Source organism: Salminus brasiliensis, chromosome 18 (genome assembly GCF_030463535.1).
Source record: "Salminus brasiliensis chromosome 18, fSalBra1.hap2, whole genome shotgun sequence".
NCBI lineage: Eukaryota > Metazoa > Chordata > Actinopteri > Characiformes > Bryconidae > Salminus > Salminus brasiliensis.
In genome coordinates, this window is record NC_132895.1 from 471,445 (window position 1) to 490,105 (window position 18,661).

An 18,661-nucleotide genomic window follows, 5' to 3' on the forward strand; every position below is an offset into this window, starting at 1 on the left:
CGGCTCTAGAACCCCCGACTCTGACTGAGCTCAGCTCTCACTCTGAGATATGAAGGGATTTTTAAATGATTGCATTATTTACATATGCAGAATAATATGTATGTAGAATGATATCTCTGTGTTTATATGAAATTGTATGATTAGTTTTGATGCAGGATTAGTGTAATTATTGATTCATTAGCAGAACTGTATGAAGAGTGAACACCAGCACCATGCTTTAGCTGCTCAGTGTGATTAGAGGAGGGGAATCAGAGAAGGCAGTTTTACCCTGGTTGTCCACTAGGTGGCAGAGAACTCATGTGTTTCTGTGCTGAGCAGGCTGTACCTGCACTCAGTGTGAATTCCTACAGTCCTTCAGTACACTGACCACATCACATCATACTACTGACAATTCACCAAATAATATATCTAATATTAATAATCATCATCATCATCATAGTCATCATCATCGTCAGTCAGTGTGTGCTCTGCTCATGTGGCCGACCCTGAGCTGAATACATCCACTCTAATAGACACAGCTGTAGCTGGGTGGGGTTAATGGGCTGTGGGTCAGGCTGAGGGTGGAGGTGGGTGTATCCAGTCTAAATCATTAAAGAATCAGTTCTGAGCTGAACACAGCAGAAGGAGTGTGTGTTCAGGGTACTTCTGACTGTTTATGGTAGATTATGATGTTGTGTAGATTATGATGTGTAGATTATGATGTGTAGATTATGATGTTATTAAAATTATGATGTCATGTAGATTATGATGTGTAGATCATGATGTGTAGATTTTGATGTTATTAAAATTATGATGTCATGTAGATTATGATGCCGTGTAGATTATGATGTCATGTAGATTATGATGTCGTGTAGATTATGATGTCATTAAGATTATGATGTTGTGTAGATTATGATGTCATGTAGATTATGATGTCGTGTAGATTATGATGTCATTAAGATTATGATGTTGTGTAGATTATGATGTGTAGATTATGATGTCATGTAGATTATGATGTGTAGATTATGATGTCATGTAGATTATGATGTTATTAAAATTATGATGTCATGTAGATTATGATGCCGTGTAGATTATGATGTCATGTAGATTATGATGTTGTGTAGATTATGATGTCATGTAGATTATGATGTGTAGATTATGATGTTATTAAAATTATGATGTCATGTAGATTATGATGCCGTGTAGATTATGATGTCATGTAGATTATGATGTTGTGTAGATTATGATGTTGTGTAGATTATGATGTCGTGTAGATTATGATGTCATGTAGATTATGATGTCATTAAGATTATGATGTTGTGTAGATTATGATGTGTAGATTATGATGTCATGTAGATTAGAGTTCTGATGATAAATGATGGTCAGACTGTATCTCTACAGTCAGCAATCCACGCTATACTCATACTGCTGTGGTCAGGGTTTAATGTTGACATACACTATGGACAAAAGTATTGGGACACCTGCTCATTCACCATTTCTTATGAAATCAAGGCTATTAAAGAGCTGATCCTGCTTCTGTTGGTGTAACTGTCTCTACTGTCCAGAGAAGAAGACTTTCTACTAGATTTTGTAGGAACATTGCATTTAGTGGCAAGAGTGTTAGTTACTGGAGCTACAAGGCTTGTTCTGGAGGTGAACCAGTACTGGAGGCTTGCACCCCACCAATTAGCACCGGCGCTATTATGTGATTTCTGATGTATGACTCTAGAACATGAGGAAATCAGAGCTGAACTGAGCACCTGGATCTGGAGGAGTGCGGTGAGAGAGGAGTGCGGTGAGAGAGGAGTGAGGTGAGAGAGGAATGAGGTGGGAGAGGAGTGAGGTGGGAGAGGAGTGTGGTGAGAGAGGAGTGAGGTGGGAGAGGAGTGAGGTGAGAGAGGAGTGAGGTGGGAGAGGAGTGTGGTGAGAGAGGAGTGAGGTGAGAGAGGAGTGAGGTGAGAGAGGAGTGAGGTGGGAGAGGAGTGTGGGGTAAATCTGGAGGAATGTAGGCCGCCGGCGCTCTGCTACAGGACTAAACAGGTTAGCGCTCAGCTAGCGATCACGTGACTTCAAAAGAGAGAACACTGCTACTTTAGTCTACGAGCTGTGGCTAAAAAGGGGTGATTACACATGCTAACATGGCTAATAGCTTAGAGGCTACCCAGCAGCTAGCATGGCTTCATCTGCATTAGGCTCCTGTAGAAGAACTGAGGAGTGTTCATCAGGGAGAGCTGCTGAATCACGAGTCATTACATCAAAGGATTCGTTCATTTCCATACATTAATGCAGTTTGACCCATAAAGGAGCTGCATTCTGATTCAGATTCAGATTATGGTGCTGATTCTGATTCAGGAGATGGTGTGTCTGTGTGTGTGTGTGTGTGTGTGTGTGTGTGCTGCCCTTTTGCTGCCCTGTCTGTCAGCCGCTCAACACCCCCCCTCCCCCCGGCCCGGTTGAAGCAGAACACACAGTCTGCTGCTGAAATGAAGGTACTGGTTACAGAAGGTGGAGGACATGTGGATCTGCTCCACCCTGAGGAGAGTGTGAGGAGTGTGTGTGATGTTGGAGCAGCGTGTTAATCTGATGTTATTTACAGTATTGATTATATAACTGTAATATTTCAGCTCTTAATCAGGAACAGTAATAAATATAAAACAATATATAAACTCAATCCGCTCATCAGACTCAGGATTATTAAATTATATAAAATAAATCATATTTAATTGCAATAGAATCAACCTGTAGATCACGCTCTCTCCTCAGCTCTGGGTCACACACTCTCCTATCCGTACACACACACACACACACACACACACACACACTGCTTACTGGGCAGTTCCACATGTGAAAGCTTTTCGAATGTGTTCTGCTGACCAGCTGCTGAGTTGAGGTTTTGTCCCGCGGGAGTGCGGACGCTTCAGCGGCGATTACATTAGCAAAGGCCTCCAACCAGCTGGACAATGCCAGAGCTTTACCCTCCACTGATGTCATCGGCCTCAGAGAATAGGGCTGCGGGGGGAGGTGTTTACGGCTCCACAACACAGGGGGCCACAGCAGGGGCCTGATAGCAGCGTGTGTGTGTGTGTGTGTGTGAGGTGTATAGGTGTGTAAAACACATCTGAAGGTGGAGGTTCAGCTGCAGCGAGTTTGGAACATTAGAAGTTATTAATCAAATCAGATCAAAGTGTGTTTGTCTCACACACACACACACACACACACACACACACACACTTATATCATACACAGGACAGCTAGCAGTGTAACAGACTAAGATATATAGATTAGCATTAGTTAGCATTAGCAACATTAGCAAGAGATCTATTAGTCAGTGAGTGAACAGTCAGTTCTTGAAGGTGATGAAGGTGAAAAATGGACAAGCGTAAGAATCTGAGACTCTTTGACAAGAACCAGACTGTGATGTTCTAAATAATGACTGGGTCAGAACATCTCCAGAACATCAGCAAGCAGATCTTGTACCCCACAATTGACCCAGTTCCTGGTATGCAGTGGTCAAAAGTGCTCCAAGGAAGGACAACCGGTGAACTGGCGACAGGGTCATGATCGCCCAAGGCTCCAATTGATGCTCATGGAGGCTCCGCCCACCTCACACCTTACAGGACTTAAAGGATCTGCTGCTAACGTTAGTCCTGGTGCCGGACACCACAGCAGGACACCTTCAGAGGTCTTGAAGAGTTCATGAATGCTCAGATCTGTTAACATCTGTTAATGTTATGGCTGATCGCTGTATATTCAGTATATTACAGTTTCAGCCCAAATAATAGAATTCTGTTAAATTCATATAAAAGGTAAAATATTAAAGAGTAAAGTTTGATTAAGTAGTTTCTCAGTTCAGTGTATTTTATTATTTCCATGTTTTATTTTTTTATTTTACATTTAGTAAAATAGTATTTATATATATATATATATATGTGTGTGTGTGTGTGTGTGTATGTGTGTGTGTGTGTGTGTGTGTGTGTGTGTGTGTGAACTAAAATAATGTATTTATAATATTAAATAAATAAGCAATATTTATGTTTCTGTTTCAAAAAATGAAACAGAAACTGGGGTTTTGGTATCTATGGAGATCTACCCATACCGGTCAGTCCTTCAGGAGCTGGACTGAAGGCTGTAAGGGTTCTTACACTGCCTCCCTCATCCGTGTTCTTGGTAGTTAAATGAACAGGGGGTTAATTGGCGGAATCTAAATGGTGTCTGAAGGAATCGCTGCACCAGCCTCTCGACTCAAGCCTAAGCCCTCACGCAGCTTCTTACCTGATCTGAATCAATGAGGCTGACGTTTGCGGGGTGCTGCTATCTACGCCCTCTACCCCCTCTACGCCCTCTACGCCGTCTACTCCCTCTACACCCTCATCCACCTTTACAACACCTACTCCCTCTACACCCTCTACGCTGTCTACTCCCTCTACTCCCTTTACACCCTCTACTCCCTCTGCACCCTCTACTCCCTCTACTCCCTCTACACCCTCTACACCCTCTACCCCGTCTACGCCGTCTACTCCCTCATCTACCTTTACAACACCTACTCCCTCTACACCATCTGCACCATCTACTCCCTCTACACCCTCATCTACCTTTACAACACCTACTCCCTCTACGCTGTATACTCCCTCTACACCCTCTACTCCCTTTACACCCTCTACGCTGTCTACTCCCTCTACGCCGTCTACGCCGTCTACTCCCTCTAAACCCTCATCTACCTTTACAACACCTACTCCCTCTACACCATCTGCACCATCTACTCCCTCTGCACCCTCTACACCCTCATCTACCTTTAAAACACCTACTCCCTCTAAGCTGTCTACTCCCTCTACACCCTCTACACCCTCTACTCCCTCTACACCCTCTACGCTGTCTACTGCCACTACTCCCTCTACACCCTCTACACCCTCATCTACCTTTACAACACCTACTCCCTCTAAGCTGTCTACTCCCTCTACACCCTCTACACCCTCTACTCCCTCTACTCCCTCTACACCCTCATCTACCTTTACAACACCTACTCCCTCTACGCTGTCTACTCCCTCTACTCCATCTACACCATCTACTCCATCTACACCCTCTACACACTCTACACACTCCTAGTCGCTACTTGTGGTCTTATGCAAAAGTTTGGGTATCTGCAGAGTCAGGACTTAGTAGCGCCCCTTTTTAATGAGGAGTAACAGTTTACAGCTCAATGCATTACTGTGCACTGTGAGTACATCTGACCTCTCCACCCAGGACCATAGGGCCAGGGTTAGACAGCCATGCAGTCCCACAGCACCAACAGGACAGACAACCTACAGAGACCCAGACACTGAAGCCGAATTCTACCCAACTGTGTGCCACATCTAGTACTAGTAATACTACGGCTGCGTCCCGGTTGCGTACTACACAGTAATCCTGGACTGTATTTCCTGCCTTACTCAGAATTGACGCCACAGCAGCTGGATCACAACCGCAGAACATCCACACAGAAGTACCAACAGCTCACACCCTGCGGTTCTGATGTGGAGGAAGAGTGTGTGTGTGTGTGTGGGGGGGGGGGGGGGTCGTCCCAAACGCTCGGCCAGTCTCTCTGTGTGTGGTGTTTGGTGGAGTGTTTTTGGATCATTACCCTGCTGTAGAAGCTCCTGTGTTCAGCTTCAGCTTTAACAGATGGGTTCAGATTTAGATCCAGTGTCTGCTGCTGTTTTATGAACTCCATTCTTTTCTCCACCCGTTCAGTATTGCCCAGTCCAATACAACCCAATACAACCAAACCCCCCCAGTGCACCTAAACTCCCCCAGTACAACCAAAACACCCCCAGTACAACCAAAACTTGGTTGGTGTGGCGCAACAGATAATGCCACTACCTGCCACTGAGTTACCACAACATGTGGGAGGCTGGGGTTCGATTCCCGGTCTGGGTGACTATGCTGCGCTACACCAATAAGAGTCCTTGGGCAAGACTCCGAACACTACATTGGCCCAATTCTGTAATACGAGTCACCTTGTAAGTCGCTCTGGATAAGAGCGTCAGCTTAATGCCATAAATGTAATGTAAATGTAAAACTCCCCCAGTACAACCAAAACACCCCCAGTACAACCAACCCCCCCCCCCAGTACAACCAAAGCACCCCCAGTACAACCAAACCCCCCCAGTACAACCAAAACACCCCCAGTACAACCAAAGCACCCCCAGTACAACCAAAACACCCCCCAGTACAACCAAACCCCCCCAGTACAACCAAAACACCCCCAGTACAACCAAAACACCTCCAATACAACCAAAACCCCCCCAGTGCACCTAAACTCCCCCAGTACAACCAAAGCACCCCCAGTACAACCAAAACACCCCCAGTGCACCTAAACTCCCCCAGTACAACCAAAACACCCCCAGTACAACCAAAACTCCCCCAGTACAACCAAAACACCTCCAATACAACCAAACCCCCAGTGCACCTAAACTCCCCCAGTACAACCAAAGCACCCCCAGTACAACCAAAACACCCCCAGTACAACCAAACCCCCCCAGTGCACCTAAACTCCCCCAGTACAACCAAAACACCCCCAGTACAACCAAAACTTGGTTGGTGTGGCGCAACAGATAACGCCACTACCTGCCACTGAGTTACCACAACATGTGGGAGGCTGGGGTTCGATTCCCAGTCTGGGTGACTATGCTGCGCTACACCAATAAGAGTCCTTGGGCAAGACTCCGAACACTACATTGGCCCAATTCTGTAATACGAGTAACCTTGTAAGTCGCTCTGGATAAGAGCGTCTGCTAAATGCCATAAATGTAATGTAAATGTAAAACACCCCCAGTACAACCAAAACACCCCCAGTACAACCAAAACACCCCGCAGTACAACCAAAACTCCCCCAGTCCAACCAAACCCCCCCAGTACAACCAAAACACCCCCAGTACAACCAAAACCCCCCCAGTACAACCAAAACACCCCGCAGTACAACCAAAACTCCCCCAGTCCAACCAAACCCCCCCAGTCCAACCAAAACACCCCCAGTACAACCAAAACACCCCCCAGTACAACCAAACCCCCCCAGTACAACCAAAACACCCCGCAGTACAACCAAAACTCCCCCAGTCCAACCAAACCCCCCCAGTACAACCAAAACACCCCCAGTACAACCAAAACCCCCCCAGTACAACCAAAACACCCCGCAGTACAACCAAAACTCCCCCAGTCCAACCAAACCCCCCCCAGTACAACCAAAACACCCCCAGTACAACCAAAACACCTCCAATACAACCAAACCCCCCAGTGCACCTAAACTCCCCCAGTACAACCAAAGCACCCCCAGTACAACCAAAACACCCCCAGTACAACCAAAACTCCCCCAGTACAACCAAAACACCTCCAATACAACCAAACCCCCAGTGCACCTAAACTCCCCCAGTACAACCAAAACACCCCCAGTACAACCAAAACACCCCCCAGTACAACCAAAACACCCCCCAGTACAACCAAAACTCCCCCAGTCCAACCAAACCCCCCCAGTACAACCAAAACACCCCCAGTACAACCAAAACACCCCCCAGTACAACCAAACCCCCCCAGTACAACCAAAACACCCCCAGTACAACCAAAACACCTCCAATACAACCAAACCCCCCCAGTGCACCTAAACTCCCCCAGTACAACCAAAACTCCCCCAGTACAACCAAAACACCCCCAGTACAACCAAAACTCCCCCAGTACAACCAAAACACCTCCAATACAACCAAACCCCCCCAGTGCACCTAAACTCCCCCAGTACAACCAAAGCACCCCCAGTACAACCAAAACACCCCCAGTACAACCAAAACACCCCCAGTACAACCAAAACTCCCCCAGTACAACCAAAACACCCCCAGTACAACCAAAACTCCCCCAGTACAACCAAAACACCCCCCAGTACAACCAAACCCCCCCAGTACAACCAAAACACCCCCAGTACAACCAAAACTCCCCCAGTACAACCAAAACACCCCCAGTACAACCAAAACTCCCCCAGTACAACCAAAACACCCCCCAGTACAACCAAACCCCCCCAGTACAACCAAAACACCCCCAGTACAACCAAAACACCCCCCAGTACAACCAAAACACCCCCAGTACAACCAAAACACCTCCAGTACAACCAAAACTCCCCCAGTACAACCAAAACTCCCCCAGTACAACCAAAACACCTCCAGTACAACCAAAACACCCCCAGTACAACCAAACCCCCCCAGTGCACCTAAACTCCCCCAGTACAACCAAAGCACCCCCAGTACAACCAAAACACCCCCCAGTACAACCAAAACACCTCCAGTACAACCAAAACACCTCCAGTACAACCAAAACACCCCCAGTACAACCCCAGACTCTGTGTATTCCGTCCCACACAGTGATCATATTCCAGTCTGACTAACTGGAGACGCATTTGACAACCCAGTGTAGCTCAAATCTGATCAGGGTACAGTCCAGAGAGCAGAGGTCAGCGGGGTCTAACAGTACTGATTACCTCTGAACACTGTGGGCATATCTTAGGCTTTGATCTTTTTACTTAATAAAATATTAATATTTTTTTCTTTATTGAAATTTTACTCACTGACTTTTACAGTAAACAGAAACGCCTCTCTCTGTGTTTCCCAGCCTGAAAGGTCGGAGCGCAGGGTCAGCTGTGGAGCAGAGAAGGTTAATGGCCTACATTTAACATCCAAAAAACATTCAATATATATATTTATTTATATTAATCAGTTAAATTCTAAAAATAAAGCTCATTAGAAACTGTGTCTAAAATGAGCAGAAAACATCATATTATTCCCCAATTTACTCTCAGAACATCAACATGCAGCATGAGACCAGGGGGCTCATACTTTTGCCTACACCTCAACCCTCTGAAAACAGCAGCTTTACAGGAGGAGGAGAAACCTTCTGAACTTTCAGCAGACGGCAGTGTAGAAGATTTCAGAAGAGTGATGTTGGAGCGTCACATTATAGAGAAAAGAGACATAACAATGTGTGTGTGTGTGTGTGTGTGTGTGTTTAAGTGCAGGTACTTCAGAGCTGTGCTGCTGTGCTGCTGTGTTGCCCTGTGTAAATCAGGGTGTAGTTTTCTGAATTAGAGAGAAAGTGACTCTGTGAATCGGTTCTGTAAGTGATTCTCTGTCTCAGTATCAGGTTAAACTCTCTGACTCTGGGTCGGCTCACTGAACAGCAGCAGTTGGAGCAGGTCGGCTCCTGCAGCACAGACACACACGAGGCGACATGCTGCGGTCACGCCGTGAACGCGCACGTGCTCGCTCTACTCCGAACACGTGCGCGCGGCCGCTGCGTGCTCACGCCCCCCCTTGTACGTGCGCGTGCGCGGCTACGGCGACGGCAACGGCCAATTCGACCGAGCTTGACAAAAACGATTCTTTTAAACGGCGCGGCTCAGCGAGTCATTGATTCAAAAGCTAACTGTCGTTGTCTGCTGCATGAGAACGGAGACTCGGTTCAGCGAGAGAGTCAAATGTGGATTCGGCTCGTTCATTGAGACGGATCATTCAAATAACACTGTAGTAAAGCGCTTAGCCTGAGCTCAGTCAGTTTGGCCTCTGTGCAATAATGCTGGAGTGCTCTTTTAGCAATGACGTCACCTTTCACTCTACCTACCAATCACTGTCTCCTGTTTTATATATAATATATATGTAATTATGTGATCTAGGTTTTATTAATCTGACTGAAAATAACAGTCCCTATTTGTTTGTTTAATTTAATATGCAATCATTTATTATATTGCATGGAAATAAATAAACCATAACATCAGTACACACCACCTATAATGTAAATAAAGAGTAATTGGGCAATAAAGAGCTCTTTTTCTTTTTTCTGTGGAGGATAAAACATATACCTTTAAGCTTCTTGACTTAATATATTTATATATTTATATTGCCGTTCTGAATTGTCATAGTGTATTATATTTGTGAGGGTCTATTATAGCTCTATCTATAGCATACCAGTCCTGCAGCAAACTATAGGAACCGCTGATATTTATATATATAAAATGTTAATGTGAATTAACATATGAGTTATATAAAAATATTCTACATAGTTAACTCATTAAATCTGCTTTATCATCCCACAGACGCGACGAAGCACTCGACTCTGACTCGTGAGTCGGCTCAAGCGTTCCACAGAGGTTCAGTGCGGGTTCAGAAGAGCCGATTCGTCGTCGAGTCGAACACCGCCAGCGTGCGCGCTCCCGTGGGTGGCGTGGTGTGGTGGAGTTGTAGCCAGACTGGCGGAGAAGATCAGCACGAATCTATTTTTTGGAGAGGTTCAGCTCGGAGATTGGCGATCGCATGGTGGTGTTCGGTCCAGTGGTACATGTTCTAAGCCGAACTCGCCACTCTGCGTCTTAGACTGAAGTCCTTTTGGTCTAGGGGTGGAGTGGAGGACCGAACCGAGCAGCGGGAGAAGCTTTCGGCAGGACTCGGGCTGCTTCGGTGTCTTCCGGAGGGGGTCGGAGAGCTCGGGAACACGTTGTTTGGGCTGCGAGGGGGAAAGGAAAGGAGAGCAGAGCAGAGGAGACGAAGAAGACGAAGACATGGCCGCTCAGGTGGAGACCCTCCTGCCGAGCAACCCTCTGCTGAAGAAGGGGGAAGAGGAGCCCGAAGGCCCGCAGAAGGAGCTCCAGCAAGCCGAGGGAGCGTGCGGGAGAGCCGGCCTCGAGCAGAGCCTCAAGCAGGCGAAGGAGGAGAGCAACCTGCAGGAGAGGGAGAGCATGGATCACGATCTGAGGATGGTGCTGGTGTCCGGGAAGGGTGGCCAGAGTGTGGAGGACGGTGAGAAGAGGAGCAGCAAAAAGGAGTTTACTGAAGCCCCTCCGCCCAAGGTGAACCCCTGGACTAAGAAGATGAACGCGGTGACCGTGGTCAGTGTGAACGGACAAGCACACAACGGTTCGTGATTCTGATTCATTTACCTCTTATTTACTCGAATCGGGTCCGGTTAAGGTTCCGAGGATAAACGCGTGAACCTGCTGGCTGCTGGAGAACCCAGCTAAACCCAGCCGACAGCAATGGCGGTGAGTCCAGGTCCGGAGAGCGAAAGTCCGCCCCAGGATTTTGTTTCAACTGCCTGGACGGCTCTGCTGCAGCTTAGCTGCAGCAGAGCCGTCCAGGCAGTTGAAACAAAATCCTGGGGCGGATTCTCACTTCGCGGACCTGGACTCACCGCCTCTAGCTAACACCCATGCGGTTCGGAGATTTATTATTATTATAATAATAATAATTATAATTATATTTCAGTTTATGCTTCTAAAATGGATAAATCTCGTCTTTTCTCGCTTGTTCTGTTTTATCTAGCTAATACCGTTATAAACAAACCCGGGGTGGATTCGCACTGTCCGGACCTGGATTTGCCACCTCCAACACCCATGTGTTTCTAGGATCCCAGCATTTTAGCCGTTTACGCCTCTAACATGAACAATTCTGCCCTTTCTCTCTGAATTAAGTTGAATCCAGGTGTAAAGTGTCTAAAACGGTGTAAAAACCCCCGACCTGCGCCTCTAAACAGCCTGATTAATCGCTTCCTACAGACCAGGCTGGTAATGACATGTGGCTGTTAGCAGGGAAGGCTAACACGGGGCTGCGCTGTTCGCATTAGAGCCGGTGTAATTGTCCTGTTTTGCTGATTTCTGGTCGGATTTTAAAACTATCGATCGTTCTGATCACTGATCGATAATGTATGATGGGATTACAGCTGATCACTTGGGCGAGAGGAGTGGGTTAGGAGCTGGAAGCATGGGCTTTAGCCCGCGGGCTAACAGTGCAGCACTGGAGGCTTTCGCTAGCTTGCAGGCTAACAGTCTGAACCTCTGGCTGTAGCTGAAAAATAATATATAATATATCTTATTATGCGTTTTTAAATACATTTCTAACGTATTTAACTCCAAAATACACTTTCTCACATACTAATATATTTCTATCTTACATATAAACAAACCTTAAATACATTTATTTGAAATATATGAAGAAATATTAAACAGAAGCTTGTTAGCTAAATATTAGCTAACAATTATACCTGTAAAACGATAAAGATTCATATTTGGATCTATATTTTATTTAAGTAATATATATATAAGCCGATAACTCTAAAACTAATGTATTATGTATTAAATACAAATCGCTAGCTACGTTCATTGAGCAATTTTATATATTTCAAATGTTTAAAGTGTACTTAAATCTTAATATATTCGCCAGATATTGCTTAAGCACTTTTCCTACATTGCAAAAATACACTTATATTTTCGTTTTTTAATATATTGGCTAATATAATAAATTATTTCTTTAGCTAAGCTAACAGCATTGCGCTATTGGCGTTAGCTTGGTGGCTAACTCTGTCACCGCTCTGGATTTAGCGAACTAGCTCATCCTGAATTGAAGCTGTTTTTTGTTTAACAGTATCCAGTTATTTCTTTTTTAATCTTGTAAGATTAAATTATAAGGTGTTGTCTTCAGCATGCTGGCTGAAGTGATATTACCGGCTGATTATAGCTGATTATAACTATTGGCGTTAGCTTGGTGGCTAATATCATGGCCAGTGTGCGCTAGCATGCTGCTGACAGTGGAGCAGATCAGCGGGGCTGTTAGCGTTAGCTTAGCCCGTGTGCTCCTGCGATAAACGAGCAGCAGTCACCTTATTCTGCTGCAGGCGGGTTACTTCTGTGGTTTAAAGCTGCTTAATTTAATGAATAATGATATATAATGTGAGTAATGGGTCTTTGCTTTGCTTTAGCTCTGATGGAGCAGCTGTTTGGGCCAGTGTTAACAATAGCATCCTGGGCCTACCGAGCCGGCCAAGCCCCGAACCGCGTGTATTAATGTGCTTTAATGTGATTTAATGTGCTTTTCGGCTGATATGTCGCCGTGTGTGCGTTTCCCCGCGGTGCTGCAGGCCGGGGCTGTAGGTCAGGGCTGTAGATCAGGGCTGTAGGTCAGGGCTTCAGTGAGAGCTGGGTTTGTGGTGGTGGAGGATCGCGTGTGAAATCCACGTGTTTGCTCCGTGTCGGGCTCTTATTGCACAGCCTGTCCCTCAGAGCTCGCACTTTCCTGCCGAACCGCTGGATCTAAGGGCGAAGTGCTCGGCAGTGTGCTGGGTGTGTGTGCTGGGGTGGAGATGTGTGTTTATGACCTGTTAAACCTCACAGCCAGGCTGCAGAGTTAGCTCCAGAGTTAGCGGTTAGCTCCTAGCAGCCCAGTCGGCTCCGCTCACAGCGGGTTATATAACCCCGTAACCCCGTCCATGTAACCCCGTCCATGTAACCCCGTCCGTGTAACCCCCACTAATGTCATATTCCACTGCGGTTCAGTCCAATCTGAGCTATTTAACACCCTTTCTGCTGCAAGGGCGTGTGGAGCCATTGCGTCTCCTGCTACACTATCCCATAATCCTCCTGTAGGAAGACAACGTGGTTTTGAGCCCATGTGACTGCACAGCCTGGAGAGTGCAGCTGCAGATGGGGCTGAGTAGCCTGGCAGGCTGTGTGTGTGTGTGTGTGTGTGTGTGTGTGTGTGTGTGTGTGTGTGTGTGTGTGTGTGTGTGTGAGTGAGATGGAGGTAGACTGCTATAGAGGAGGTAAATAAGGCCTTTTGGCCTCTAAAGGTTCCTCCCATCCCGCATGGTGGAGCGGCCGGGCCCGCACAGGGCCTGTACAGTAGCCTTAAAGGGAAATTTCTCCTCCTAGCTTTAGATTTTATCCCCAGTTTGCTGTTGTTTCTGTCTCTGCAGTGCTGTGCAGTGTAGCTCCTCCACGGATTAGGGAATGTCAGTATCTAGGTGCCATCTAATAACCTCAGGGCTCAGTCTGTGAGCTGAGCTCAGTCAGAGTCGGGGGTCCGGCGTGAGACTGAGCTTCACTGTAGAGAAACTGACCCACTCTGATCTCTGTACAGTGGTGCTGAAACAGGAACCAGGCGCCGGTCGCCATGACTACAACACAGATACAGCCCATAATTTATCTCCTATCCAAACCCACCAGTGCAGCTACAAAAACCAGTCTTCTGAGTTCTATATGGAATGATGATGATGATGATGATGAAGGTAAAATAGTGAATAGAGAATCTGAACTAATCCAGTTTTCTTTAGGGACTACTTTCTGTAGCTGCACTACACCCTGCAGCATGTATCCCTCCACCATTTTAATGATCTGGTTCTAAAAGCAGGTTCTAGAGCCGAACTCTTCTCAGAACTCTGGTAGAACAGTGTCTCAGGCATCAGGCAGCGTCTTCATCACCATTAGGTGAAGAACTTTCCCGGTGTCTGAGGGGTTACATGTATATTATAATGAGGTGTGATGTCACAGGAGGATAAATGTATGTATTGATCCTTTGTTTGACCAGCAGTGGTGGACACAGCACAGGATCTGTATCTGAGAGAAAGCAGAACGCGCTGAGGAACGCTCTCTTTTAAAGGAGCAGGTCAGAGTAAGATCACAGTGCCATGATTGATTACTGAACCCAGATTCGGTCGATCTGCAGAGACATGTTTGGTATCTGATGTGAGATTCTTAAATTCACTCATCTCTGTAGATTCGGCCCCTAAATCTCTCAGAGCTCCTCCAGATCTTCATCAGCTGGTAGATGGATGAGGTTTAGGAGACGGTGGGACTGACTTTAGTCTATAAACCCAAACAGAACCAGAACCACAGAGCTGAGGAACGCTGGAGGAACCGGGCCCACCTTCACCTCAGCACAGTGTGAACCCTGAGATTCGGTGCACCCGGGCAGTCTTACTGCTGAGCAGGGCTCTGTAGCTGGCTGTTGAATGTTTTTGGGGGTGTGTTTACAGAAATGATTGACAGTCTAAGTTCAGCGTCTGACAGGACAAGACAACCGTACTCCGCATCGGTGCTTCTTACTATTTGTGTTGGAGACAGATGGATTTTAGGCCCTGCGCCCATTTCTGCAGTGAACACACACACACACACACACACACACACAGTGATGCTGGGAGCAGCACCCAGGGAGCAGAGAGGCTTTGGGCCTTGCTCAGGGGCCCAATATGGCTCAATCTGGAGCTGATGAACATGACCTTAATACCAGGCGTGGGCTAGTAGAGGGGTATAAAGCCCCTCAGCATTGAGCAGTGGAAGAGCGGTGTTCTCTGGAGTGATGGCGGAGGAGCTCCATCCAGTACTTTTGGGATGAGGGGGTGGAGGCGGGTGGGGGTGATCATCTGACATCTTTTGCACCAGGTTCTAGTAGTAAGTCTTCTTCTCTGGTCAGTAGAGGCGGAGCAGGAGAAACTCTTTAATACCCTTGACTTCAGAAGAGACGGTACCTTTGTACTTTGGCGGGTTCTGCAGAACAGTGAGAACCTTCAGTACGTTCTGTTTGAATGTTTGGGTGTGAACCAAATAGGTGCTCAGGGTTAATTTACATAAATTTGAGAATTACCTTGACTGCCCCTCCGGGCTGGTGCAGCATTGCTGTGTGGTGGGTTCTGCTGCTGATGGTTTGTTAGAACCCTGTTGCGATCACCCTAATGTCTGTTGGAATGAGAGTACTCCACCTTCAGGGACCTTCTGTGATGGTTCTAATAGCAGGGTTCCTTAGAACGAGAGAACACAGCTGCTGGGGCCCTGCTTCAGAGACTGTGAACCGTAGGGGAGATGGTGGAGGTGGTGAGCAGGGTGTGTGTGTGTGTGTGTGTGTGTGTGTGTGTGTGTGTGTGTGTGTGTGTGTGTGTGTGGCCCAGCCCTTTTCTCTTTATCAGTCAGTGGTGGTGTTTGGGCTGGGCTGCTCTGCCGTGTGCTGATCACACGTGTGTGTGTGTGTGTGTGTGTGTGTGTGTGTGTCTCGCGTTAGGGCTGAGACTCGTCTGTTGGAGCAGTAGGACGGAGCTGGTGTGTATGAATGAGTGTGTGAGTGGTGATGTCACCCTGTGGGTCATGTGACCTGCTGTGAGTAGTTTCCTCCATATTTGGTTGTCTGTGTGAAGCAGCTCCACATACGCTCACCCTCACCACTGTGTATACTGGTGGTGGTGGTGGTGTTGGGGTTTTTGTGGTTGTGGTGTTCAGTATTATTATTATTATTATTATTATTATTATTATTCAGGTCCGGGTATCAACAGTAGTGATGTAATTAGACTCTACAGCCGTTGCACAGCAGTGTTTAACCCATGTAGCCCATCTCTGACAGTGAACACACACTCTCTCTCTCTCTCTCTCTCTCTCTCTCTCTCTCTCTCTCAGTAGTGAGCAGGGCAGTGGGAACACACTGTTGGAGTGGTGGGCAGCTGCCTCAATGCCCTGGGAACAGTGAGGGGTTGGGTGCCTCACTCGAGGGCGGAGGTGATTAGTGGTGGTAGTGATTCTAGTAGTAGTAGTAGCGGCGGTGGTGGTGGTGGTGGTGGTAGAAGTAGCAGTAGGAGCTTTCTGAAGACAGAGATTCACGCAATTTTGCACCAAATTGGCGATCGTCGGGGTCCAAGCACAGCACTACCCTGTGGCCAGTGGAGCAGAAATGCTGAGCAGTGTTTTTACATTGACCTCCTTCCTCACAGATGTGGGGTTGTTTTTGGGCAGATGGTGAGGTTGGCGTCCAGAACTTGCAGGTGTTTAATTGATCCAACAGTCCCAGAGCACGGTCCATCCACCCCTGTGAGTAACAGCTGGAGAGGCTGGGCTCTGCACCCTGTCTGCAGGTCTCTGCTCATTGTGGGCAGAAGGTTCTGTGTAGTCCACAGGACTGAACTTCCACTGAACGCTGTGGTGAAGATGCAGGAACGGGCTCTAATTTTCTAATCTAATATCAGAGTGTGGTGTGTGTGATGGGGGTGTAAGGGGTGGAGAGGTTGGTGTAGGTAGTTGTGGTTTATAAACCCAGCTGATATAAGAGGAGCTCAGCGGGTGCGTGTGGGGGTGGGGCTGGGGGGCGGGTATGGGATAAGGTCTCTCTCAGTCTGGGCTGTGTGGCGTGTGGTTTCCTGCCTGGCCGTACTGAAGCGGTTCCTCAGCGTGGTGCTGAGTCATGGTTCCGTCCTCGTGGGTCTTTGGTGGTGTTCCAGGGTTTTTGCAGAGTCATGCCTTGGACTGCTGGAATAGGAGAACCTGCTGATCTGGCCATGGGACGGGGAGCTCTACAGCCTTAAAAATAAAACGAATGGTTCTTTTGAGCGGTGCAAGAGAAGGTTCTGAAGCTTTTTAAAAGGTACCAAATTTATCAGTTATTTGCAGAATTACAGCAGTGTTCTCCCAGGGTTCTCCTCTCTACTGCAGGAACAGCCTCTACTCTACTGAGATATTGGAACTTTGCTGTGAGGAGAATTTGATAGCATTAAGCCCAAAAGCACCGCCGTACACTTTTTAGTGTATTTGTCTGGTGTCAGCAGTGGTTGTGTTCAATCAGCTGTTCTCTCAGGACAACAAGTTTTTATGGGAAATACAGGAGGCCTAAAAATGTCTAAATATGTTTGTTTATAACAAATATAAAGAGATTATTGGCTTAGGAGGTCAGTAGAGTGGCGGGTGGTGATCTCGACCCTCTCTGCGGTTCTGTAAGTGCTGGTTCGATCCAGTCAGGCTGGGCTGAGAGATTTTCATGGGGAAACTTTTAATCCAGGACGGGTGTAATATCTGGACTGGACTGAATAGCTGTATAATGTCTGATGGATAATCGCTCAGTACACAAGAACTGACCCGGTGTAACCCGGATCAGAGAACCTCCTTTCGGTACTCTCACTCCTACTCTACATGTTAAAGGAAGGCGGTTCTTAGTGGAGTATCAGGATTATATCTGGATCAGACCGAACCACTTAAACCTGCAGGTGTGAACGCACCCATTTACACCTGATCCTAGTCCAGCCCCTCAAACCAGTTCAGGAGGAGGAGCTCAGAGACACGTCTCAACATTATAGCAGTGTGAACCCCCACCCACCACCCCTATCCCCCCGCTCCAACCTCTGGACATGTGACCTGTGTCTTCGTGGAGTTGGGGTTCTACGTAATGAGCACATGCTCACACTCTGTAGCGTATTACACTAGTAAACCTTACAAGCAGGTTCCACTGCTGTTACTAAAGAATCACCTGCTGAAGGTCTTCCACTGATGGAACCTTTAATCAGGCGTGGAACCCATAAGCATGCAGTGGTTCTTTGAGTGGTTATAGCTGCTGTATGGAACCATTGATTTCTCCTGAAGAACTCTTTAAGAACTCCTTTAGGCTGTAATGTAGTGCATTATCCAGGTAGGTTCTAGATAACGGAACCCTGGCCACTGTGTTTCTGTAACTGGCTGCAGTGTGCAGTGCTGGGCTGTGTTCAGTGCCAACATGCTGACCGTGCTGGGTTAAAAACACTGACTATCTAAATGACCGATTGCTTTGTACAATATGCGGCCAGAAGTATTGGGACACTGTTTCTTCTGAAATCAAGAATATTAAGAGCTGATCCTGCTTCTCTACTGTCCAGAGAAGAAGACTTTCTACTAGATTCTGGAGCAGCATTGCTCTGAGGATTTGATTGCATTCAGCAAGAAGAGCGTTAGTGAGGTCAGGATGTTGATGATCACCGCCCCACCTCATCCCAAAAGTACTGGATGGAGCTCCACCACCATCATTCCAGAGAACACAGTTCTTTCACTGCTCCACAGCTCCTCAATGCTGGGGGGCTTTATACCCCTCTAGCCCACGCCTGGCATTATTAGGCAGCATGGAGCCAA

At 47.1% G+C, this 18,661-nt stretch overlaps 1 protein-coding gene across 1 annotated transcript in view; it reads left to right on the forward strand.

The window, feature by feature from the left end:
- The first annotated feature begins 10,456 nt into the window (after window positions 1-10,456).
- larp1 (La ribonucleoprotein 1, translational regulator) overlaps window positions 10,457-18,661 on the forward strand; it is a 30,945-nt gene continuing 22,740 nt past the window's right edge. Inside the window, exon 1 of the mRNA XM_072661444.1 lies at window positions 10,457-10,898. Within this exon, the coding sequence (XP_072517545.1) occupies window positions 10,544-10,898 (355 nt within the window). The 5' untranslated portion in view covers window positions 10,457-10,543. The remainder of the gene's footprint in view (window positions 10,899-18,661) is intronic.